The 26,512-nt window shown below is 46.3% G+C and overlaps 1 protein-coding gene across 5 annotated transcripts in view; it reads right to left on the bottom strand.

Annotated features, from left to right (window-relative positions):
* Nucleotides 1–26,512, bottom strand: part of TPST2 (tyrosylprotein sulfotransferase 2) — a 207,327-nt gene that overhangs the window by 33,862 nt on the left and 146,953 nt on the right. For all 5 annotated transcript variants that reach the window (XM_069214689.1, XM_069214686.1, XM_069214690.1 and 2 more), the window contains 2 exons: nucleotides 23,623–23,673; nucleotides 6,732–6,780 (listed from right to left, as the gene is read on the bottom strand). In XM_069214689.1, the coding sequence (XP_069070790.1) occupies nucleotides 6,748–6,780; nucleotides 23,623–23,673 (84 nt within the window). In that variant the 3' untranslated portion in view covers nucleotides 6,732–6,747. The remainder of the gene's footprint in view (nucleotides 1–6,731; nucleotides 6,781–23,622; nucleotides 23,674–26,512) is intronic.

Genomic DNA, 26,512 nt, shown 5'->3' with positions numbered 1-26,512 from the left:
TTTTGGCCCCAGAAAGGAGCGGTAATAACAACCACGACCTACTTGTGGTGCAGGGACCCTCCCTATGGCTCCCTTGGCCAAGAGAGCCTTGACTTTCTCGTTGTGAAGTGCTAAATGATCCTCCGATAGATGATCGTATGATGGTGGCATGGCCGGAGGTGAAGTCTTGAAGGGGAGGGAGTAGCCCCTTCGAACAATTTGTAACACCTACCTGTGGTAATCAATTCCCAATGAGGCAGGTGATGACAGATTCTGCTGCCAACTGGTCCTGGATGTTCCGACGGACTAGGAAGGCTTGGAGGCAGAGGAGAGGGTGGGGGATGGACCGCTGGTTCCCTAATCCACGAGCATGTGGGATCCCATGTCCACGCAGAGGCTGTACAGCATGCACGGGCCCGTGGCCGGGTGGAAAGGAACGCAGTTGGGTGCCCCTTCCGTAGCCACGAAAGGAGCGAAAAGCAGACTGTAGGGGGAGTGGAATAGCTATGAGGCCACAGGACCGAGCCGTAACCGAGCCGAAGGTCACGTTGGCATGACTGGCGTCGGGAATGGATCTGGACGTGCCCTCTCGAGTCGGGGCCCAAGCCGACGACTCGGAACCCGAGGGGGACCTCACCGACTCCCTTTGGCCCAAAGGCATTGAGAGTTGTTCGGTCTGCCCAAAGATGAGGCACATGGCTTCATAAAATTCTTTGAGTTGGGTAGGGGTGGCACCAGCTCCTGGAAAATTGGGGAGATGCGGAGCAGACCCAGACGGAGGCTCCGAAGACGAAGGCCTACAGCATCAATCAATACTCTTCCCGCATCACGTCATCTGAGCGACTGTGTGAAGTCGAAGAATGTTTGGACTTCTTGTGATTTGACCATCTAGATGACTCGGAGGAGGAGTGGTGGTGACGACTCCGCGACCATTCTCCTGACCTTCGTCTCTAACGAGACCGGGAGCGGCGTGGAGTCGAGTGACGGGCTGCCATGAGCTTCAGGGACCGCTACCTCAAAGCTTTCGGGTTCATGGCCCGACATTTGAACCGGACTTCGGGTCGTGGTCGCGCTCCAGACACCAAAGGCAGACGAGGTGAAAATCTGCCACCAACATCATTTGGTGACAGGAGTCGCAGGATTTGAATCCAGTCTTTTGGGACAGCCCTTGACACATCCAAAACTCGTCAAAGATATATTGACAAAAGTGTTGCAGTTAGTCAAAAAATGACTAGGGGTAGCTCTTATTCGGATCTGCGCGCAAGCTGGCGCGGAAAGAAAAGAACTGATGTCAGCATGCTGGAGTGGCACCTATATATGACCTCAACGTCATCACGACACCAACGATGCCCGTGGAGTCAACCGATGCCACCTGACATCGCACAGGGGTACTGCTCAAAGAAAAATGTCCAGATCCAGTCTGATGCCTGGGGGAAATTCTAAGGTAAGGAATCTGCAACTAGAAGTCAGATCATCCAGATAGAAGCTAGATCCACTCAGCCAAGTGTGCCTTCTTGAGGCGACTGAAGTCCCCATCCCTCTATCCATAGAATCAGCAGTATCCAGCCCGGACTGTATGACTTGATGAGCTGCAGCTTAACCATCGTTCAGTAGCTCAGTAAAGTGCCCTTGAACATCATCAGGCAACTTTAGGAAAAGTCCATCAAGACATGTATATACCTTCCCAACAAACAAGTAGCGTTGGTGGACTTTAGCTCCATACTGCCAGATGAAAACACTTTCTAGCCAGATTGTTCTATCTTTTGGGATTTACGGTCTGCTGATGAAGATGGAAAAGACCCAGGAGCCATCTTTGAGGACCACGAAGCCTGCACAACCTAACTTTCAGGTGACGAATAAGCTGACAAAACGGAAGGATCACCAGGATCCCTTTAAAACTCCTAGCTATCTGTCTGGACACAGCAAGATTTGTCACAGGCTTTTGGCAAATATCCAAAATTTACTCTGTTAAAGCCTCATTAAAAGGCAACAAGGGTTCTGAGGATGATGAAGAAGAGTGAAACACCTTCGTTAAAAGATGTTACTTAAGTTCTGTGGAAGGTAAAGGCAATATAAAAATTTCTGCTGTCTTTCCTATGAATGAGTGGTAGGAGGTAACCTTTGGGGGAGTAATACCTTTGGCCGATGGCATGGAGCCGGTATCTGCACCAGTGACGTTGGTAGTTGCACTGAAGTGGTGAGAAGCAGCACTGGAGTTGCAGCATTCATCAGGATGGAGCTGGCTAGCACCAGAGAGGTTATACTCGGCGTTGGCAATACTCCAGCAAGCAGAACAGCAAGAGGAGAATGGGCCTTCTTAGCCAGAGCCTCTCTTGGTGCTGAAGTCGACCAGGAAACCTGGGCCATTGGCATGAAGGGCATAAACGGTGCTGTTGATACTTTGCCGGAGCTACCTTTTGCGAGGTAGTGTCTCCTGCACCTTTGGTGGGGGTTTTGAAGAAATCTTACCCTTTTAAGTTGGAATGCCATGACTAAACCATAGAACGTCTGTTACTGTTGGCGAGCAGGAGATAATCGGTCTTTGGGGGGGAGGGGGAGGTATTGTATCACTATTTTGCCAATATCCAACTTTGGATTATTCAATGCAGGCTTTGAATCTCCAAGTCACTGTTTGAAGACATTGTGAGATAGGTGTCATCAACATGCTGGTGGATCTTGATGTTGTGGTCTGCAAAGACGGCTCACAAGGTTTTCATGTAAAGGTTGAAAATAATGGAAGGAGCCCTAGAGGACACTGCAGGGGATGTGGGAGTCTCTAGGATTCGTAGTTCCTATCAGAATGAGTTGATGTTGGTAGGTGAGATAGGATGTGAACCATTGTAGGGTTGTGTCAATGAAGTCTGTGATACTTCATCATGTGGATCAATACTGGATGGTTGACAATCAAGATCTGCAGAGTGGTTGAGCAGCACCGGGAGACAAGGGTAATTTCTGTTGTTGAAGAAAAGGGCTTTGTTGAGTACCTGGAGCATGGCTATTTCAATATTGCAGCATAGTCTGAACCCTGATTCACAGTCTTTAAGAAGGTTATTTACTGTATCCAAGATAGGCTTTTTCAGCAATGGGGGAATCAGTCTAGTCTTCAGGCTGTTCAGGAAGGTGCCCTGAGTAAGTTAGGGGTTGACAATATGGAGGAGCGTTGTGAGGGTTTCTCCTAACAGAGATTTCATGATGGAGGGGGACACACATCACCTTTTTAGGAGGTTGCTTTGAATATGTTCAGGATGTTGGAACTGTGTGTGGCAAACAACGTTGAAAGATGACAAGTTAGTGCTGTGGTTGCTGGGCTTAGGTGGCGGTATTGATGCACTGGTGACATAAGATCTGATTTTGTTAATTTTCTCTATGAAGAAGAGGCTGGTAGCATTGCATCTGTCTGCCGATAGTGGGATAGTGAGTTCTGGGAAGGGGCTGGCACTCTGCTTGGCAACCATAAATAGGGCTGTGCTTCTGTTGATTAATCCATTGATAGTGGTCTAGTTGTAGGTGGCTTTGGTGATGATGGAACGACAATTGAAGCGGAGTGTTTTTAGAAGAGTAAGGGGTCCTTCTAGCATTTTGATCTTCTCCATTTCCTTTCCTGTCTTCGTATGTTGTGCCTGTTTTTGGTATGTTCTTAGGTGCACCAAGGTGCTGACAGTTATAATTTGTAATAATTTAAATTAATACAAACACATTCCTTCAATAATACATTAAATGACAATGTTAAAATGGGCAGCTTTTAAACCCTGGTCTTTGTGTCACGCCCCCCCACTGCTCAGCAAATCTAGTCTGCCGCATCACTCACAGCCCCGAGGCCGCTGGTTCAGTCCTGCCGCCAGGTGACCGTCAATCACCGCTATCTGCACTTGTGTTGTTTTTTTCCCTGCTATCTCAGGTAGAGCTATTCCCTAGTGTGCATCTGCATACTGTTAGCCCAGTAATTGTTAATTTTAGTGTTTTCCCACTTGTGTATTTTTTCCCCCACTGTTGGGCCCCTCTGTATACCATGCTCTTTCCCGTCATTTCCTTCCCACCATTTTCTAGCTCACCGCCCTCTCTGCCCCTCTCACCTATACTTATGGAGGCCGCTGTGCTCAAAGGCAAGCCCATCTGCGCTCGTATGCACCTGGACTGCACCCAGCACTAGGAACCTTAACCACTCCTGTACCTCACACGGGTACTTTGCCGCAGATCTCCGTGCCCTAAACCCCAGATGCAACAACATCCGCTGCCTTGCATTGCCCACTTCACAGAGGGACCTTTCACCTGCATCCACTGCCGGTTCACCTCCATGCCAGCACCAACTACCAGTGCAAGAACCAGCTTCACACCAGCCCCGTCGGCCAAGACCTCCACAGAACAACTCTGCTGCCTCTTGATCAATGCCAGATCACTATGCAAAAATGCTACTGAAGTCTGGGACACCATCTCCTTCGTCACCCCGACGTGACCTTCATCACAGAGACCTGGCTAACCCCCGCATCGGCCCCTGACATCACCACTGCAACACCCATCAGCTACAAAATGAACTACTGCGACCACACCAACAGATACGGTGGTGGAATCGCCATCGTACACAAGGACTCAATCACCTGCATCACCGATGATGAAAATACACCATTCATAGAACACAGCCCAATGTCACCACTAACTTGAAACAAGCAGTAAAGAACTTTAACGCCTGGATCACCAGCGCTGCCGACCAAGTCGCTCCCACCATAACAGCCAAAATGCACAGATCCACCAAACAAGCCAGCCTGTACACCCCGGATCTCAGCACATCGAAGTGCAGATACAACTGGAAAGAAAATGGCACACCAGCAGAAACCACCAGATTGAGACCAACGCCAACCAAACCAAGGAACTCTTCACCATCGTCGGAGAGTTCACCTTCCGATCAGCCATTGAAAACTCATTGCCCCCCTCATAGGAACTCTGCCACGCTGTTGCTGACCTCTTTCAAACATGATACCAACCATCTACACAAAATTCAATCCCCAACCCACTGACCTCCTCAGCATCTCATTGACTACCGCTGATGACCACCCAATCACCGCATGGGAACAACTCAGCACACCGAACACTACTACTCTGATGAATTCCATCCACTCAGGAGCTCCTGCTGATCCATGCTCCCACCAACCCATGTCCCTACAGACTTTTCAACCTCGGAAGAGACAGGATCAGCCACCAACTCATCACCATTCTCAACGCCTCCATCGCCACAGCCACCTTTCTCGCCTGGAAACATGCAGAGATGAGACCCCTTCCTCAAGAAACTCTGTGCAAACCAGACTGAGCTCCAGAACTACCATATCACCTCACTGCTGTCGTGTCCCAACAAAGTCCTGGAGAAGGCCACCAACCGCGAATTCACCAAACAGGTGGAAAGAAACAACCTGCTGGACCTTTCCCAATCAGGTTTCAGAGGCAATCACAGCACGAGACAGCCCTGATTGCTGCAAAAGATGACATCCACATTATACTAGACAGAGGAGAATCAGCCGCCCTGATCCTGTAGATCAGAATCACAGACAACACGTTCAGATGGATGGCAGTCTTTCTCAGGGGCTGCATCTAGAGAATACATCTCCCTCCCTTCAACTCACAATCCAAGCACACCATCTGTGGCGTCCCTCAAGGATCATCCCTCAGACCAACCCCCTTCAACATCTACATGACACCACTAGCAGACATAGCCAGAACTCACAACATCATCTTCTACCCCGACCATACCCTGCTCGCCCTCTCGCTTTCAGTGGACCCCACCTCGACAAAGACCAACTTCCACAACTGTATGAAGAACGTCTCAGCCTGGATGAAGAACAACTGCTAAAGCTCAATACGGACAAAACTGAAGTTCTGATCTTTGTGGACATAGCGCCCTCTGGAATGACTCCCCTGGACCTACCCCCACTCCTAAAGACCACACCTGCAACCTTGGCATCTTTCCTAGACAGCGAACTCTCTATGAAACGTCAGGTCAACACATTCTCCTCAGCCTGCTTACACACACTCCACAAAGTTTTCAAGTGGCTCCCCAAAAGCACCAGGAAAACAGTGGTGCAGGCCCTCATCACCAGCAGGAGAGACTACGGCAAACACTTTATACAGGCACCAGCACAGAACTCAGAACAGACTCCAGATGATCCAGAACGCAGCAGCTAGACTGATCCTCAGCCTGCCCAAAAGGACCCACATCACCCAGCATCTGAAAGACCTCTACTGGCTCCCTATCCAGAAGAGATGCCCATTCAAGCTCTGGACTCTTGCTTACAAAGCCCTTCACAACCTAGTACCTGCCTACTTGAACCACTGCCTGAATTTCCACGACCCCCAAGAAACCTCTGCTCCTCTCACCTCGCTCAGATACCACGCATCCACCGCTGCCGCTCCAGAGGACGTTCCTTCTCCCACCTCGCCGCCAAGTCCTGGAACACCCTTTCCCTCCACCTCTGCACTGCACTCTCGCTAACGCACTTCAGGAAGGGACTCAAGACCTGGCTCTTCGACTGACACCCGCAGCACAACTCCTGGATACCTTCCCGGGTGACAAGTTGCGCTATATAATTAGCACTTGACTGACTGAAAAGGTTAAATTTTGAAACTAAACCTATGGAATGATATTTTGCAATTGTTATAAATGAACCACCAATGAATATTCAAATAACTAGCTCAGGCTCAATTGTTTGACTAAAAGTGTTTAAAATCCACGGTATAATAGCAGACTTTTGCCACACCATACATACCTGACCATCTTTAAATTCACCAATGGGTTGATGATGTATTCTGATTAATCTGAAAGTAAGGAATACAGATATCTACAGTTCTTGTTGATAGCACAAAAAAACATAATGCTTGTCTTCATTGGATAAGAAAAATTACACATTCTATACACTGCTTTGCAGATCAAAACACATTGCTTCACTAAGATCATAATCCTCTTGAAAGTTTTATAAAAATGTTAACAGATCAAACTCCTAACAGGTACATGACAGGATGCACATAGGTTTTAGTGGTTCATTTCACAAGTTAGAACAGATGTACAGGCTGGATTAGAATGATCAGCTGAAAGAAGTTGAACATTTGGTACACAAACACACAGGGCCTATCACAAAGAAATCTTGAGTACCTATCAACAAAACTCTACTAAACAATGGGAACAATCCATAAAGATCAACTTATTTGATATAGTAATTCTGAGCGCTGTTTAAATATGAATACAATACCAAAGCATTCTAGTTATATTACGTCAACTAGCTCAGCTTGAAAACAAGTAAGATTCAGAGTCCACACAGTCCACAAAAAGTACATACACCAAGCATTTGCTGACAGTCTGCATAAATGTATCACAAGGCACATTTTACGTAACTCTCCAGTGGACTTAGATACCAGCTTCTACTGAGCATTAAAAAATGATAAATCTAATAGCCCCACATGGTATCACAAAAACACGAGAGGATCTCTAAAGCTGTAGCTTTAAACCCCCCTCTCCCCCATAGAATAGTTACAAATCAGCTTTAGCTATCTGCTCATGTAAGCAACGGGAACACACCCTGCTATCCATGGCCAAGTTTACCATGTTTTTCTCACCTTACTATTTAACACATGCACAAGTCAACAATGCAGCAGCAGCCTGCAACATTTGAACTAGGTATTTCTCATTTTCGGTTCGTAAAAGCAATGGATATATCTAGAGGCATGTAATGTACACTGGGTGTTTTGGTGACAGCATGCTTAATGTAATACATTTTTACACAGAGCTTGTGTCATGCAGTCCATTTCTTTGGCTACTCTGCTTTAAAAGACACAGCAAGTGCTAGGGTTTCATATCGCCTTTTAGGCATGAACATAGGAAAGAACCACATTTTGTTTTATAAAGGGTAGTTACAATACAGTCGAGGCACCAACTGCTAAGAACATCCCCTTTACATAAAGTATTATCAGAAACTAGAGAGTACAGCAGGGCTATTAAAATCATCATGATGTCACTCATAACATTCCAAACACTGTTACTCAAATAACCATATGGGCTCTGGAAGAACCATTCTCCACATTACAAAATTAAATGGAAAATAATTTAAATGAATCCTCTCGAAGGCCCAATTTACTTCCCACAGAACTCACAACTAAAGTAAATGCTCTGGTTATTTGGTATTCTACTGCAGTCTGGGAAGCAGACTTGCAGTAGCTCGCCAGCTATTCCCATCACAATGAAAGAAAATGCTCCCAACAAAGCTACTGGAGTATTTCTTTAGGAGCATCCAATCTTTCTCCTCTTCTGTACTGCTTGGAAAGGAACTATTCACTACCATACAGAATCATGACAGCAGACTTTTTGGGTTGGACTGGATAACATTACTGGCAGTTTGTGTGTTGCATGAGATTGGGACGGAATAGAGAAGCCTGCAAGTGTAATGCCAATGTAAATGTTCATATACTACTTCGGGAACTTTGGGACTACTACTTTTTCCAATACAAACTTATCATAAGATACGTAACTGAGTCAAGTGGCTGATGCCTGGCCCAAAAATATGCAAATGATTCACATCCATCATCTGATCTACAACCCATCGAGATAATGGGACTTGTATGTTCATTTTTGGACAAGGATGAAGGAACTGCACTTTCATCTATCCGTGCAGAAGATAAACAAATTAAGTAAAAAGCTTATGTGCCCTGAAGGTCCAAGGCCTTAGACATGGCAGATAGGGTCTGCAGTATGAAATTCTAAACTGATGGCCTTTGGAGGGAAAAGTGAATTACTTTAAATGGTACGTTTACACTTGAGAGGTGGAAGTGGTGAATAGTTATAAATATCTTGAACTGTCCTTCAATAGGAATCTAAAAAGGCACACCCATATGGGAAGCCTCAAGCACAGGTCCATGCTGCAAGCTGGTTGTCTGGTCAAATTTAACTAGAAGTATTGGGGGGGGGTTGGCCCCTCCACCTCTAATGAAGGCTTACGAAGGGAAAATACCCCTTCCGAGCTTGTACAGAGCAGAGGTACTTGCTCTTGATCCTTTTGTGATTGGGGTCTGATGGAGGGGCCTGTTGTCAGGAGGCTGTTGCTGCCACCTGGAACCATGGTCAGGCTATAAGAAGAGAACTGAATCTGGTTACCTGGATCTTGTTGGCATACTTCCATGTTCTGAATTTTTTCAATAAGTTATCGGTTGATAGCAAAGCCCAAATGTATCTAGATTATGTTGGGAATACATGGTAGCGAAAGAAAGTGGGCAAAGGAAGCAAGAAATAGGCTAACGGATTTAATGAAAAATGCACTCTTTGGGGTATAATTGAAACTTGGTCCTCCTTCCCCAGTAAACTAGTCCTGAGAGAATCTGTGGGGAAGGTAGACGGTGCTCTGGGCCTGGCATCTTTGAGGGAGAAGCCTTCTATAAGACTCTCATTAAATACTCTAGGCCAGGACACAGTCTTTCCCTACTTGGCACAGGTACCGGACCCTAGGTTACGGAATGAAATTTTAAAGTTGAGTGTGGGTTACCTATTGTTTTCATCCCCTAAATGATGTAATACTGTTTTGTATGGTAATGGATTCTGCACAAGCTCCCTGAATGCAAAGTGTTCCCGGTCTCATGTACTTATGGACTGTATTTTTATACTCCTGCTCGTATTACATTTTTAAGACCTCAATTTTCAAGGTTGGAGGTGATGGATCAGCTACCTGAAATGCATTATCTTGATGTGGCAGTAGGAATTGCACATTTCACACTTACTGTTAAGCAGAGCTTTAAGGAAAGATTTGAATAGGACGTGCTGCTCTTGTGGGGTCAGTGGGTTAGGCTGATATTATAATTTAACAGTTGTATAGTTTTAAAATGTTTTATGGGCAACTGTTTTAATAAACCTAGTGTATGCAGGACACTACTTCCTTGCCATTCTGTTTCCATATATCATGGGACTGTTCATAGATTCATTTGCAGCAAATAAACTGTGTGTAAGGACACTTCTCAGATATGTGCCCATTTTAAGAGCTCTAATCCAAAGCCTTTAGGGTGTCTTCAGCCCTAGCCTGTATCTTTTTTACCATTGCCATTTGTCAGATATTACCTTTTTTGGGGAACATTTGGTTTCTGGTAACTTGATCATTTCAACATCCTAAAGACAATTTCTACATTGACTTGGATGGAACACATTTTTGTTTTGAACACCCAACATCTTCATTCTTCACCACATAACACGATATCAGAAAGGATGGTTTTCACTATGTAACTGAATTCTGGATCGTTGGAAAAGGAAAAAAGAGCTTGTGTTCTGATGTCTGGGTAACACCTCCTTGCAACAATCAGAGAGAAAGTTAAAATCAGGTATTGGAACAATATTTATAGCATTTTTGTGAAATTAGAAATCACTAATTTATGTGGTTGAAAGTGCACAGAATACAACTGTCCACTCTGCTACAAGGGTTACTTCCATTTTTTTTATCAAAAAATCCTTATTGCAGAGAGATGTCTGACATATCACCTGTAGACAACATAGTTTTCATTAGTGCATATTTTGTACTCCTCTCTAATCTTTGTGCAATGGCAAGCCATAACTTACAAAGACCCAAGGATACCAGAAAGTGTATCTGGCCCCAGTGTATGCTGTATATGAGGACACTGTTTTTTTTTTTTTTTTTTTACGTTCTTCCTTCTCAGTCCGTGCCCATGAGGTTGACTCACTGGTTTTAGGACCATTTTTCACTGAACACCTGATTAATTCTGTTGGTATCAGGGTTAGGTCTTCGTTCTTTCTGGTGCAGTACCAAACTGTTTCATGTCGCCCGGGTCAGGCTCTTTAGCCATGGTGGTTGTTTTCATTAGGAGCCTGCCCCCGTACTGTTTCAGTGGATTGAACACCTGCATTTGAAGTGGAAAGAGTCTGGGATTCCTGTTGTAATTTGAAGGCTGGGTTCAGTATTTGGGACAATGGAACGTTCTTGGGACCTACCTCTCCTGACCTGTTCCATTTTTGTGTATTTTCTACGCCAACCAGTACTGTAAGTGGGAAAAGGGAGAAGGGTAGAATCACTGTTTGTAGGAAAATGGCTCCCTGTTGCAGTTACCCCCCACTTTTTGCCTGGTAATGTTGCTGACTTGACTGAGAAGTGTGCTGGGACCCTGCTAACCAGGCCCCAGCACTAGTGTTCTTTCACTTAAAAATGTACCACTGTTCCACAATTGGCACATCCCTGGCACATAGATAAGTGCCTTGTAAAAGGTACCAGTGGTACTAAGGGCCCTGTTGCCAAGAAAGGTCCCTAAGGGCTGCAGCACGTGTTGTGCCACCCTAAGGGATCCCTCGCCTAACACATGCACACTACCATTGCAGATTGTGTGTGTTGGTGGGGAGAAAAAGACAAAGTCGACATGGCATCCCCTTAGGATGCCATGGCCACAAAATACTGCCTGTGGCATAGTTAAGCCACCCCTCTAGCGGGCCTTACAGCCCTAAGGCAGGGTGCACTATACCACAGGTGAGGGCATAGCTGCATAAGCAATATGCCACTACAGTGTCTAAGTCTATTCTTAGACATTGTACAGTGTGGCCATATTAAGTATAAGGTCTGGGAGTTTGTCAAAACGAACTCCACAGCTCCATAATGGCTACACTGAATACTGGGAAGTTTGGTATCAAACTTCTCAGAATAATAAACCCACACTGATGCCAGTGTTTGATTTATTACAAAATGCACACAGAGGGCATCTTAGAAGATGCCCCTTGTAATTTACCCAATCCTTCAGTGCAGGACTGACTGGTCAGTGCCAGCCTGCCACTGAGATGAGTTTCTGCCCCCCTGGGGTGAGAGCCTTTGTGCTCTCTGAGGACAGAAACAAAGCCTGCACTGGGTGGAGGTGCTTTTCACCTCCCCCAGCAGGAACTGTAACACCTGGCGGTGAGCCTCAAAGGCTCATGCCTTTTGTTACAGCACCCCAGGGCATCCCAGCTAGTGGAGATTCCCGCCCCTCTGGCCACTGCCCCCACTTTTGGCGGCAAGGCTGGAGGAGATAATTAGAAAAACAAGGAGGAGTCACCCACCAGTCAGGACAGCCCCTACGTTGTCCTGAGCGGAGGTGACCCCTGCCTTCAGAAATCCTCCATCTTGAGATTGGATGATTCCCCCAATAGGAATAGGGATGTGCCCCCTCCCCTCAGGGAGGAGGCACAAAGAGGATGTAGCCACCCTCCAGGACAGTAGCCATTGGCTACTGCCCCCCCCAGACCTAAACTCACCCCTAAATTTAGTATTTAGGGGCACCCCAGAATCCAGGAAATCAAATTCCTACAACCTGAACTAAAGAAGAAGGACTGCTGACCTACAAGCCTGTAGAGACGACGGAAGACGACAACTGCTTTGGCCCCAGCCCTACCGGCCTGTCTCCTGACTCGAAAACCTGCAACCAGCGACGCATCCAACATGGACCAGCGATCTCTGAAGCCTCAGAGGACTGCCCTGACCCCCAGGACCAAGAAACTCCCGTGAGCAGCGGTTCTGCTCAACAACCTGCAACTTTTCTACAACTTTCAAAGACCTCACACTTCCCACCGGAAGCGTGAGACTTCACACACTGCACCCGACGCCCCTGGTTCGAGATCCAGAAAACCAACACCACAGGGAGGACTCCTCAGCGACCCCGTGAGTAGCCCGAGATGACCCCCTTGGACCCCCACAGCGACGCCTGCAGAGAGAATCCAGAGGCTCCCCCTGACCGCGACTGCCTGTAACAAGGGACCCGACGCCTGGACCAAGCACTGCACCCGCAGCCCCCAGGACCAGAAGGAACCGAACTTTAGTGCAGGAGTGACCCCTAGACGACCCTCTGCCTAGCCCAGGTGGTGGCTGGCCCGAGAAGCCCCCCCCCCCCGGTGCCGTACCTGCACCGCTAGAGTGACCCCCGGGTCCCTCCATTGAAATCAATACAAAACCCGACGCCTGCTTTGCACACTGCACCCGGCCGCCCCTGTGCTGCTGAGGGTGTGTTTTGTGTGCCTACTTGTGTCCCCCCCCAGTGCTCTACAAAACCCCACTGGTCTGCCCCCCGATGACACAGGTACTTACCTGCTGGCAGACTGGAACCGGAGCACCAGTGTTCTCCATAGGCGTCTGTGTTTTGGTCACCGTCTTTGACCTCTGCACCTGACTGGCCTTGAGCTACTGGTGTGGTAACTTTGGGGTTGCCTTGAACCCCCAACAGTGGGCTGCCTATGCCCAGGAACTGAGACTTGTAAGTTTCTTACTTACCTCACAATCTAACCGTTACTTACCTCCCCCAGGAACTGTTGATTTTTGCACGGTCTACTTTTAAAATAGCTTATTGGCATTTTAACAAAAACTGTATATGTTATTGATCTAATTCAAAGTTCCTAATTTACCTGTGTGGAGTACCTTGCATTTTATGTATTTACTTCAAATCTTGAACTTGTGGTTCTAAAAATAAATTAAGAAAATATATTTTTCTATATAAAAATTATTGGCCTGGAGTTAAGTCTTTGAGTGTGTGTTTCTCATTTATTGCCTGTGTGTGTTCAACAACTGCTTAACACTACCCTCTGATAAGCCTACTGCTCGACCACGCTACCACAAAATAGAGCATTAGAATTATCTGATTTTGCCACTATCTTACCTCTAAGGAGAACCCTTGGACTGTGCACACTATTTCTTACTTTGAAATAGAATATACAGAGCCAACTTCCTACACGGTTTGCCCGGGTTGGTGCTGTGCGGGATCTTAATGCACTGTTACCCGTTAGCAAGAGGACTTACATCTGCACCTTTCTTACCTCCGGCTTTAAAAACATCGTTGAACTGGTCTCAACCAGGAGAGTGGGCACTCACATTGGGTGTTTGTGATAACCTACAGACACTACTGGTTTATGTTATCTGTTGCGCACAGCACAGGATCATATTGATCCTCCTCTCCTTTGCCCCTTTCTTTTTTACATCAAAATAGGCTTGTTGATAGTGCTGTGAAAATAATTTGAGATGGATGAAATTTGTGCCTCCGATAGTCATCACAAAGGGTTATTTTGAATTTTTGTCAGGAAAAAGCTCCTCTTGCTTAAGTACAGAGAGAGAGAGAGAGAGAGAGAGAGAGCGAGAGACCCCCCGTCCTATGTTATGCAATTTAACTATTCTTCTACAACATATGCTGTTTTATGGATTTTAATAAGAGAGATTGTAAACTGCCAAGTTTTCATTTTATTTAAGTATGACTTGTCAATGTATTATGTGTGACACTTTATTGCGAGTACAACAAAATTCAGCCCATGTAATTAACTACATGGCAGAAATGACAGCCTTTTGTGCAATTACTTGGCCTAGAAATGGCTTTAACATAACTACAACACTTCTTAGGTAATTATGCAAGGTCATAGTCTACTTCTGGGAATGCAAAGTGCCATTGACAAAAAAGCTGGGACTGGTCGAAGGTGTCCTCCGCATGCAGACACACTGGCAGCAAGCTCATTGACCACTTACTCTAACATCTCTCCACGCCCCACCCCACCACACAGAATGATAGATGAGGCCAGTATTTGCACTGAATAGTAGATAATAATTGGATTATGAACCCATGCTCAGAGAGAAGTAATATCAAATGTTAGAAATAGTCCTATGTACTAAAATTGTTTTTTGGGACACTTGACTATTCTGGTTCAGTTACATATCACATTGCGATCAGTCCACTTAAGACATGGGTGTCTGAGTGGGGGAAAAAGTCCTAATAAAAAAGTGTTAAACCCGCTGCCCCATAGCCCTCAGTAGTGAGTCACTTACACAGAGGGCTTGTCCAAACATCACAGCATAGTATCAGTCACTCAGTGTGATGAATTAGTAAATACGTTGAGGGGTCCAAGTTTTTGTTCAGAAGCCCGCGGCTGGCGCTGCTGACATGACGAATACCAAAGCTTGTAATCTTGCTTCAACCTTATGCAGCTTTAATTCATCACCACACTCCCCATCCCTTCAAATAATTCTTGCTAGCTGTTTTCACTCGGTTTTTATTCTTTCCTTCCTTTTCCCCCGCGTGTGTTTGTCTCTCTCTTGCTGAGAGTCAAAGACTAGTGAGGAAAAATAAGTGCTGGTCCCTAAAATAGAATGCAGGGGGGGATCCCACCTGCTACCACCAGCTCAGAGTAAGCAATGGTCACTCCAAAACCTTCCTGGCATCACACTCAGCTGTCTTGCTCTCAACAGTGAATTTGTCGCACTGACTTCTCAGACTAGCTCCTTACTGGTGCAGGGGCAGGTAGGTGCTCAGAGAGTCTCATATCCTAGATGCGAGTATCTCACAAACGAGTATCACGGACATCACAGTGCCTCTTTGGAATTGCTAGCACTCTGCAGCTCAGAACCCGAGATCCAGACTCAGTGGCAGTCTTTAAACAGGCTCATGGCATCCGACAATCATCTGAATCGGAACTGTGCCTTTGATGAAAGTTGAAATTAGACCCGTCACCAAACAGGTGCCATTTTTTACTGTTACTGGACGTTGAGAATTTTTTTTAAAAATAAAACAAAAAAGTCATCCTTTAGTTCCTTTAGTAAGCTATTTATTCTTTTCTCTTACCAAGATGCTTGCTCCTTCCATCCAATATATCTGCCTGACTTAAATGGTCTCAGGGCAGAAGATGCTTGTTTGTAAGGCATAACACTGGGATGTGTGTCTGCCTTCTGCCTTGGCCTGCCAAGCACACAGACCTTAAGCACGGGCGAAGTTGGTCAAGAGGTAGAGCTTACCATGCACATTTACAAACAAACCAGATGAAGCACTCACCACGCTGATGTGTAGGAGAGTGCATAGCATACGTCACACGCGAGGCTGGCCAGAAATGGAGCGCTCAACATGCGCTTGACCATTGAGGCACAGAGCCATCCACAGCGCTCTGCACGCGCTAATTTAAAAGACAGAGCAGACCACCAAGCCCTGGGAGAACACTTAGAGGGGGCACCAAAGATGCAGTAGGCAGGTCAGCACAAAATGATGCAAGTAGCTCAAATGGTGGTTCCCCTCTAGCAATACCGCAGTGCCTTGTGCAGCCAAAGTCAGGGAGCAGCTGGAAGCAGGGCAAGAAACTGAAAAGAAATCCAGTGAGTCCTTTATTCCACCCAACTAGTAGCAGGCAGCATGGCAACAGCAGAAGAACAGTTCTGATGAGTCCTATGGGCATCCTCGCAGTCCTTCTGGCAGAGGTACCATACCAGTTCCAAAAGTGCTCTAAAAATCATGAGGTCAGAGCTCCTGAACTTCTACTCAAAAATGTATTTGTTCAAGGGGTGACTTCAAAGGGACACTTTCAAGTTTAACACAACCCTTTTCAACCCAGCAATGGCTCCAGAAATCAGTAGGGGGTAGATCGCCCCATTGAGTGAAGCAGGGACACAGCCTATTGACATGTAAGTTGTGAACAATCTCTCCCCCACCCCGCTCAGCAGAGGATGACAACCAATATACAGATGGATGCAAATGCCTTTCCTGTCACACCTAGCCCCTCCTATGTTGTGGCTGTCTGGAGAGCATGCACAAAGTGTAGTCGTCACTCAGCCCCATGCGCAACTTGAAGACAGGCTGCAAATAACAGCACAGAGAAATGGCCACTTTCTAAAAGTTGCATTTCTTAAATAGTAATGTGAAATCCAACTACACCTGTAAGCAGGATTGCTCACTACCATTCTAAACATACCAAACATGCCCACAGCACTCCATCCAGATCAGAAATTACCACTTAAAAATATATAGGGGAATGCCCAAAGCTAATCTAAGAGAGGAGCAGCCCTCGCAGTAGTGAAAAACAAAAACAAAATAGGCTGTTTGCCAATATTGGGACATGTAAAAAATAAAGGTATATGTCATACCCTTTACATACACATCACCCTGCCCATAGAGCTACCTCAGGCCTACCTTAGGGGTGACTTAGGTGTACCAAAAGGGGAATTTAGGTCTTGGCAAGTAGTTTGACTTGCCAAGTCAATGTGACAGTAAACTGTGCATGCAGGCCCTGAAGTGGCAGGCCTGAGGCAGTTTTGTGAGTGGTGCAATTAGAGGTGCAGGCCCAGTAGTAGCATTTAATTTACAGGCCCTGGATATGTGGTATAGCACTTAACAAGGGATTTACAGGTAAATTAAATATGCTAAACAGGTGTAAGCCAATCATATCAGGTTTAAGGGGAGAGAGCACATGCACTTTTTTTTTTAGCACTGATTAGCAGTGGTAAAGTGCCAAGACTTACCCAGTACCCCAGAGTCCTAAAACCATCAAAAACAGGGCCAGGAAAATAGGAGGAGGAGGAGGAAGGCAAAACATTTGCAGAAAGGGCCATTTCCAACAAGCCCCCCTCAATAAACCTACATTCAGTAGCCCAACTGCACAGCAAAACGGAAGAGGAGGGTTCAGCTGCCAGTACAATGCAGCCAGGGCAGTGTCACCGCTTACCCGGACTTCTCCCTAACCATGAGCAGAGCATACTGGTCCAGGTGAATGCCTGCACATTGTAAATGTATGGCTGAGCTCAAAATGGCTCTAACTTGTGTTACAATGAAGTGTCTATGCTGTAATGCTTGACTAATGACTGATGTGCATTATTCTAACCCCCAATAACTGACACTTGGGAAGAATGGATATTTCAGACAGATTAGATGGTCCTGTTATAAGGGATAGGGAATACAAACTTCTTAATTCATTTGCGCCATCAAGTTGGGTGTTAAATTAGGCGGTCCCTGTGTAGCTTCCCTTCACATACTCTGACATTTTTAGTAAGGAAATCAGGTGTGACCTTTCTTGTGCTGCACTGGCATCAGTCTCTAGAGTCGCTGCTGAAGGAGTCAAGCCTATAAAGTCAAAATGCTATATATTTGAAATGCTAAGGTGTTTCTTGTTGAACCATTTTTACCTTTATTCAGTGAAATCCTGAAGAACCTGGGATATCTTGAAAGGGTTGGCTGACTACTATGGTTAATTTGTAAAAAATAAAAATAAAAAATAAATTAAATAAGTGCCCAAGGATTTTCTTAGGAGCATGCTGTCCGTGTTAGCTAATGCTGGAGTTCCCGAATAGCAAGGCTGTACGGCTGTGCAAAAGTTTCCGTAGTATCCTTTGGCATGATTACGTAACATTTTGGAAAAATTCACCAAAACGGAAATCTGGCATTCAGAGTTATTTAATAGCATGAAATGCATCCGTGTGTCCATTTTCATTTTGCACTAAAACCAGCAAAAACACACAAGTGCTGAGAACAGCTGTGCATGTTGGACAAGTTACTTATCTTCAGTAACGCCTTATCTGGTAGGGACTATATTTAGCTGCAGATTACTTACACCTTTGAATTCTCCCCAGGCTTTAAACTGGATTCATAAGATATTTCGTGAGCAGTGCCCCTACGTGCCGGTGATCGGCTCCAAATTCGTCGTCAGCGTTGTCACCGCTGGAAATGATGCTGCGGTACCTATATAGGCACCACTCAGGCATGCAGTCGGTTTCTTTTCACGACTTTCCATGCTAGAAGTGCAAAGCCATGAAGAACAAAGACCACTGGTGTATCAAAACTACGGACCTTAAAGGGAAATCTCTGCCCATAGAAATCCATTCACAGAGCAGGGAGGTAAGGAAACTGAAGCTAGAATATGTCTCTACCAGATAAGGCGTTATTTAAGGTAAGTAAAATGTTCATCTGATGTCAAATGAGAAAGTCCTGCAAGACCAAATGGGTAAAGTGCCCATTCCTATGGACCGGACTGTCCAGGCAGTAGTGTTTGGTAAATGTATGTAGAGGATATCCATGTTGCTGCCTGGAAGATTTCCAGGTCTGGAACCCCGCGTGCTAACGTGGTGGTCGCAGCTTTAGAGCTGATGGAATGAGCTTGCAAGCCCCAAGGGGGTTGCTTCTTGACCAGTGCGTAACTGATCTTGATGCACAGTACGACTCTACAAGAGATGGTTCGCTTCTCCACTGCCTGACCTCTCTTAGCACCCACATACCCCAATGACCAGACCACTGGCCACCTGACCCACGAGGATGGTGTGTCCTGAGCCCTTGTCCATGCAGAGGCCGGGCAGTATGTGTGGCACTGTGGCTGGACAGGACCTGGTGCAGTTGGAAGCCCCTTCTGTAGCCACAAAAGGAGCGAAAGGAAGATATGGGAGTATGGGGGTGCCACAGCAAGGACCAAAAACATCGTAGCTCAAGAATCATTTTACAGCGCAAGTGCCAAATCTGCCTTGTCCCTGAAGAGACGGGTGCCATCAAACATTTCCATAAGGGAAGTGTGGACATCCCCCGAAATGCGAGATGTCCTCAGCCAGCCGTAGCGTTCAGGGCCACTGTCGCTTAAATCGCTCTGACTAGCGAGTTGGTTGTGTCCAGTCAGCAAAGCATTGTGAACTTTGCTGCATCTCTCCCATTGTCAACAGCCTGAGAGAGTACAGCCCGGGCCTCTTCTGGGACCTGTGGCAGCACTTGCACAACTGTGTCCTGCAGAGCGTGGAAATGGCAGCCCAAAAGACATGCAGTGTACATGGACTGCAATGCCAGGCTGGCGGAAGAAAATATCTTCTTCCCAAATTAGTCCAGCCTCTTGGATTGCCTATCTTGGGGAACTGTAGGGAACGTGCCATGGGAAGTCGAGGCTTCGACCACAAAGATCTCAGGGATCGGGTGTTGCATGAGGAAGGTTGGGTTCCCAGGTGTGGGGCGCTGGCAGCAGGCAATCATCCTATTCACAGGAGTCCCTTTGCAGGGTTTGGCCCAGTTATCCAGAAGGACATTCGTGAGGGCATCATTGAACGGGAGCAGGGGTTCAGATATGGAAGCTACCAGTTACAGCACCTCTATCTAGAGATTAGTATTGACTGCCAATGAGGGTAGCTGAAGGTCCAGGACCTCAGCCACCCTTCTCACCACCATTGCGTAAGAGGCTGCCTCCTCCCTAGCCATGGTAGGGGGAGTAAGCATACAAGTATCTTGAGATGTGTCCAATTCACTGGCTTCACCCAAATCCTCACACCAGTACATTTTCTCATAAAGCTGGTATTCTAGGGTCTAGTGACCCCTCCCATTCTTCCTCCAAGGTCTAGTCCAACAGAATAGGGCTTAGGATCAATCAATCAATCAAAAAATTGCTTAAGTGCACTACTCACCCGTTAGGGTCTCAAGGCGCTGTGGGGAGGAGAGGGGTTGCCGGTTACTGCTCAAAAAGCCATGTCTTGAGGTGCTTTCTGAAAGTTAGGAGGTCCTCAGTCTTGCGTAGGTTGGTTGGGAGGGAGTTCTAGGTCTTGGCGGTGAGGTGGGAGAAGGATCTGCCGCCGGAGGTGGTGCGTTGGATGCAGGGGACTGTAGCGAGGGCGAGGTCAGCGGAGCGGAGCTGTCGAGTTGGTATGTGGAAGTTTGCTCGTTCGTTGAGGTAGGCCGGTCCAGTGTCGTGGAGGGCTTTGTGAGTGTGGACGCGGACTTTGAAGATGATCCTTTTGCTGATTGGCAGCCAGTGTAAGGATCTGAGGTGGGTGGATATGTGTTCGTGGCGAGGGAGGTTGAGGATGAGACGTGCGGCTGCGTTTTGAATTCGCTGGAGTTTTCTTAGAAGCTTGGCTGTGGCCCCTGCGTAGAGGGCGTTGCTGTAGTCCAGTCTGCTGCAGATTAGGGCATGGGTGACTGTTCTTCTGGTTTCTAAAGGAATCCATTTTGAAAGTCTTGCATAGCATGCAAAGGGTGTTGAAGCAGGAGGACGATATGGTGTTGATTTGCTGGGCCATGGCGAGAGATGAGTCTAGAACGATGCCAAGGTTGCGTGCGTGGGTGGTGGGTGTTGGGGGTGGTCTGAGGGTGGTGGGCCATCAGGAGTCGTCCCATGCTGTCTTGTTGGGGCCGAAGATGATGATTTCTGTTTTGTTTGAGTTAGGTTTGAGGTGGCTTGCTGTCATCCATTTGGCGATGTCGAGGAGTCCGGCGTGCAGATTTAGCTTGGTGGTGGCTGGGTTCCTGGTGAGGGAGATGATGAGCTGGGTGTCGTCTGCGTAAGAGATGATGGCGACTCCGTGGGGGCGGAGGATGTTGGCGAGAGGGGCCATGTAGATGTTGAAGAGGGTGGGGCTGAGGGAGGATCCTTGGGGAACCAGATGATCTTGGTGGCTGGAGACTAGAAGGGAGGGAGGTGAACTCTTTGGGATCTTTCGGCGAGGAAGGAGGTGAGCCAGTCCAGGGCCTTGTGTCGAATTCCGGTGTCAAAAAGGCATGTGCGGAGGGTCTGGTGGCATACAGTGTTGAATGCTGCAGAGAGTTCTAGGAGGATGAGGGCGACGGTATCGCTCTTGTCCACTCTGGTCCTGATGTCGTCTGTGCAGGCGATGAGGGCGCTCAGTGCTGTGGTTCTTGCGGAATCCAGACTGGGAGGAGTCGAGTATGTTGTTTTCTTCTAAGAAGTGAGACAGTTAGGCGTGGACTATCTTCTCAGCGACCTTTGAGATCGGACGGTAGTTCGTGAGGTCTTCTGGGTCTGCTTTGGGTTTTTTGAGGAGCGCGTTGACTTCGGCGTGCTTCCAAACGGCTAGGAAGGTTGCAGTGTCGAAGGAACTGTTGATGACGGCGCGGAGCTGGGGAGCGATGATTTGGCCTTGTTGAAAATGTGGTGGGGGCAGGGGACTGTGGGGGAGCCTGAGTGGATGGAGTTCATGGTTGTCGATTTCTTCGTCCTTGGTGGGGGTCCAGGTGTGTAGTTGGTTGGTGTGGGAGGGTATTGTGTTGTTGGTTGTGTTGGTGGTGGTGATGGTGGGTGCTGATGCTGTGAAGCTGTTGTGTATGTCTGCAATTTGAGGTGAAAGTAGTTGGAGAGGGAGTTTAGGAGGCAAAACTCCTGCAGGAGTTTGCATCAGATGACGTTCATCCAGCTCCATGTCAGTGAGAGAGGACAATAGGGATGGTGCCACCGCTTGGTTACCGCAGCGCCAGGAGTGACAGCATTGGGACTAGTGCCAGGGAAAGTCAATGTGATACGACTGGTACTGGTCCGGATCATGGACAAGATCCCTGGGAGCCCATCGGAGCTGAAGCTGCCGCCGTGGAACCTGATGGGGCCTCCTCTGACCTTTTGGGGCCTGAAGGCACGCTGACAGGGCCAGACTGCCCAATAATTAGGTGCATGGCCCCATAAAATTCTTTTAATTGGGTGGGGGTTGTTCTGGGTCCTGGAAGTTCGGGGAGGTGTGTAGTCAGGCTCTAAAGTACAAGGCATAGAATGAGGACGCTCCCTTGTAGCGTCGGCCAGTGGACGAAGAGAAGTGGAAGACCGCATCGACTTCTTACTCTTCTTATGTCTCAGCCTACCTGATTGTGCTGAGGTATTGGAGTGTGACGACTACTACTTTGGACTTAGTCACCAGTCCCAGGACCTTCCCCTCAACCGTGACCTCGACCTGCACAGAGTTGCGTGCCGGGCCATCACTGGCTTTAGGGACAGCTCCTTCAACGCCTTCGGATGCATAGCCCGGCACTCTGAGCATGACTTCAGGTTGTGGGCAAGCTCCAAACACCACAAACCAACGAAGTGCAGATCAATCACTGACATTGTCCGATGACGAGATTCGCACGGCTTAAAACCTGTCTTATGTGACGACATCTCAACACAACCTTAAAAACGTTTGACAAGAAGCCGAAAAAGGCCAGTCAAAAACGACTGAGTGATAGCTCTTCTCTCAGATCAGCGCCGGCTGGCATGGAAAGAAAAGAACCAACGCTGGTGCACATGGGTAGTGCACATAAAGGTACCGCAACATTTCCAGCGCGAATGTCGCCAATGACTGACACAGAGCTGATCAACACCACCTACTGGCGGGGAGGGGTTCTGTTCACAAAAAATCTTCCAGATCCAATCTGACACCTGGGGAGAATTCAAAGGTAAGGAATCTACAACTAGAAGTCTCTACTAGACATATTTGACCGTATTGCTCCTTTGACCAAGCAATACGATTTTTACCCGGAAATATAGTGGCATAATGATTTGTTTTCATGTAACACAAAGATTGCGGAAAGTACGTGAGATTATGCCAGGTAACAAAAATGTAATCTGCCTCTACAAGGCAGCCTGAATTAACTAACCCGCATTTCTCTTTCTTCCATCACCCTTCATCTCTTTACATCATTCTTGCTGAATATTTTTTGCCCCGCCTTCTCTGTTTAATATTGTTTTCATCTACCTCTTTTTCTCTCTCTTACCTTAGGTCAAAGTCTGATAGTGAAAAATAAGTTCTGGTTCTGACAGTTAAGTGCTGATAACCAACTCTTCTAAGCACGGGCACAAATAAAGTCCTGAGTGACTGATGTTAAGTCCCATGCTAAGACTGTAATATGTATATTCCTGTGAAAAAATCAACTCACTTAATATGTAAGAGCTCTGCTAAAACCACTTAAGACAAATGTGATTCCAGGCAGAACAGCCAATCCTTAAAGGGTTGGAAACATTAACATGAAATGTACATTAATAAAACAATTTAAATACAGATAAAAAGTCCCCTGATGTATATGAACTTTACACAACATGAAATCTGCATGATAGAGTATAAAAAAGGAGAATGTTAAAACTGACTATAAACTAGTAAAGAACCACGAATGAACAATGGAATCCAATTAATTAGCACAACTAATTACCTGAATATTCCCTTTCAAGTTGCTTGGAGCTTTAAATTCACCCTTCAAAACCTTGGGGGAAAAAAATTATACAACTTATGTACTCACAACAATGAAATCTTAATCATTTTAGTTTGCGATTTATGAATACAAACGCAAAATGTTTTGGAGAAACGAAAGTAAAAAAGCAATCAATGGTAAAAGTGGAGCTGCAGCACTGAAGTTCTTTTTGCTGCAAAACTGTCATGCTTCAGTAACGGATTTTAAGTTAAACGCACCTCTCATAATTCCTTGTCGCTCATTAAAAGAATATACTGTACAGGCAAAACATCTAACACAAACAGAGTTAAACAATGGACAGCCTAATTTGTCTTTTTTCGAAATGCCAAAACTTTCATTTAATCTTTTTTATTTTTGAAATAAAAATGCCAAAATGAAAATGTCACTTACCCAGTGTACATCTGTTCGTGGCATCAGTCGCTGGAGATTCACATGTTCTGCATAGCTCGTTATCTGGTGTTGGGTCGGAGTGTTACAAGTTGTTTTTCTTCGAAGAAGTCTTTCGAGTCACGGGACCGAGTGACTCCTCCTTCTGTCTCCATTGCGCATGGGCGTCGACTCCATCTTCGATTGTTTTCCCCGCAGAGGGTGAGGTAGGAGTTGTGTTGTAGTAATAGTGCCCATGCAATGGAGTGACTAAGTATGTACCTATTTAAGGTTAAAATAATATATATACAAATGTACAAAGTTGAAGCTAACTTCCGAACTGCTACAGGCTCCCGGGGAGGCGGGTGGGCACATGTGAATCTCCAGCGACTGATGCCACGAACAGATGTACACTGGGTAAGTTACATTTTCAGTTTGATGGCATCTGTCGCTGTAGATACACATGTTCTGCATAGACTAGTAAGCAGTTATCTCCCCAAAAGCGGTGGCTCAGCCTGTAGGAATGGAAGTGGTTTGAAATAATGTTCTTAACACGGCTTGACCTACTGTGGCTTGCTGTGCGGATAGCACGTCTACACAGTAGTGCTTGGTGAACGTGTGTGGCGTAGACCATGTGGCTGCCTTACATATTTCTTGCATTGGGATGTTTCCTAGAAAGGCCATGGTAGCACCTTTTTTTCTGGTTGAGTGTGCCCTTGGTGTAATGGGCAGTTGTCGTTTTGCTTTAAGGTAGCAGATTTGGATGCATTTAACTATCCATCTGGCTATACCTTGTTTTGATATTGGGTTTCCTGCATGAGGTTTTTGGAATTCAATAAGTAGTTGTTTAGTCTTTCTGATGTTTTTCGTTCCGTCAATGTAGTACATTAATGCTCTTTTGACATCTAATGTATGTAGTGCCCTTTCAGCTACGGAATCTGGCTGTGGGAAGAACACTGGTAGTTCCACTGTTTGATTTAGGTGGAACGGTGAAATAACCTTTGGTAAAAATTTAGGATTAGTCCTTAGGACGACTTTATTTTTGTGTAGTTGTATAAAAGGTTCTTGTATTGTAAACGCCTGAATTTCGCTTACTCTTCTTAGAGATGTAATGGCGATGAGAAATGCAACCTTCCAGGTTAGGAACTGTATTTCGCAAGAGTGCATGGGTTCAAAAGGTGGACCCATGAGTCTTGTTAAGACAACATTTAAGTTCCATGAAGGAACAGGTGGTGTTCTTGGTGGTATAATTCTTTTAAGGCCTTCCATGAATGCTTTAATGACTGGTATCCTATATAGGGAAGTTGAATAGGTAGTCTGCAGGTATGCAGATATTGCTGCAAGGTGTATTTTAATGGAAGAGAAGGCTAGGTTAGATTTTTGTAAGTGAAGCAAGTAACCCACTACATCCTTTGGAGTTGCATGTAAATGTTGGATCTGATTATGATGGCAGTAGCAAACAAACCTCTTCCATTTACTTGCATAGCAGTGCCTAGTGGACGGCCTTCTGGCTTGCTTTATGACTTCCATACATTCTTGGGTAAGTTGTAAGTGTCCGAATTCTAGGATTTCAGGAGCCAGATTGCTAGATTCAGCGATGCTGGATCTGGATGTCTGATCTGTTGGTTGTGTTGTGTTAACAGATCCGGCCTGTTGGGCAATTTGATGTGGGGTACTACTGATAGGTCTAGCACTGTTGTGTACCAGGGTTGCCTTGCCCAAGTTGGTGCTATTAATATGAGTTTGAGTTTGTTTTGACTCAATTTGTTTACCAGATAAGGAAGGAGAGGGAGAGGAGGAAATGCGTAGGCAAATATCCCTGACCAGTTCATCCATAGGGCATTGCCTTGGGACTGCCTGTGTGGGTATCTGGATGCGAAGTTTTGGCATTTTGCGTTCTCTTTTGTTGCAAACAAGTCTATTTGAGGTGTTCCCCAGAGTCTGAAGTAAGTGTTTAGAATTTGGGGGTGAATTTCCCATTCGTGGACCTGTTGGTGATCTCGAGAGAGATTGTCTGCAAGTTGATTCTGGATCCCTGGAATAAACTGTGCTATTAGGCGAATGTGGTTGTGAATTGCCCACCGCCATATCTTTTGTGCCAGCAGGCTCAACTGCGTTGTGTGTGTCCCCCCTTGTTTGTTTAGATAATACATTGTTGTCATGTTGTCTGTTTTGACAAGAATGTATTTGTGAGTTATAATTGGTTGGAAAGCCCTTAATGCTTGAAAAACTGCTAGCATTTCTAGGTGATTTATATGCAGTTTTGTTTGATGTACGTTCCATTGTCCTTGTATGCTGTGTTGATCGAGGTGTGCTCCCCACCCTGTCATGGAAGCATCTGTTATTACGTATTGTGGCACTGGGTCTTGGAAAGGCCGCCCTTTGTTTAAATTTATACTGTTCCACCATAGAAGCGAGAGGTAAGTTTGGCGGTCTATCAACACCAGATCTAGAAGGTGACCCTGTGCTTGTGACCATTGTGATG

Source organism: Pleurodeles waltl, chromosome 11 (assembly GCF_031143425.1).
Source record: "Pleurodeles waltl isolate 20211129_DDA chromosome 11, aPleWal1.hap1.20221129, whole genome shotgun sequence".
Classification (NCBI taxonomy): Eukaryota; Metazoa; Chordata; class Amphibia; order Caudata; family Salamandridae; genus Pleurodeles; species Pleurodeles waltl.
The sequence above is the reverse complement of the archived record's forward strand: the minus strand, read 5'-3'. Positions and strand labels throughout refer to the sequence as shown.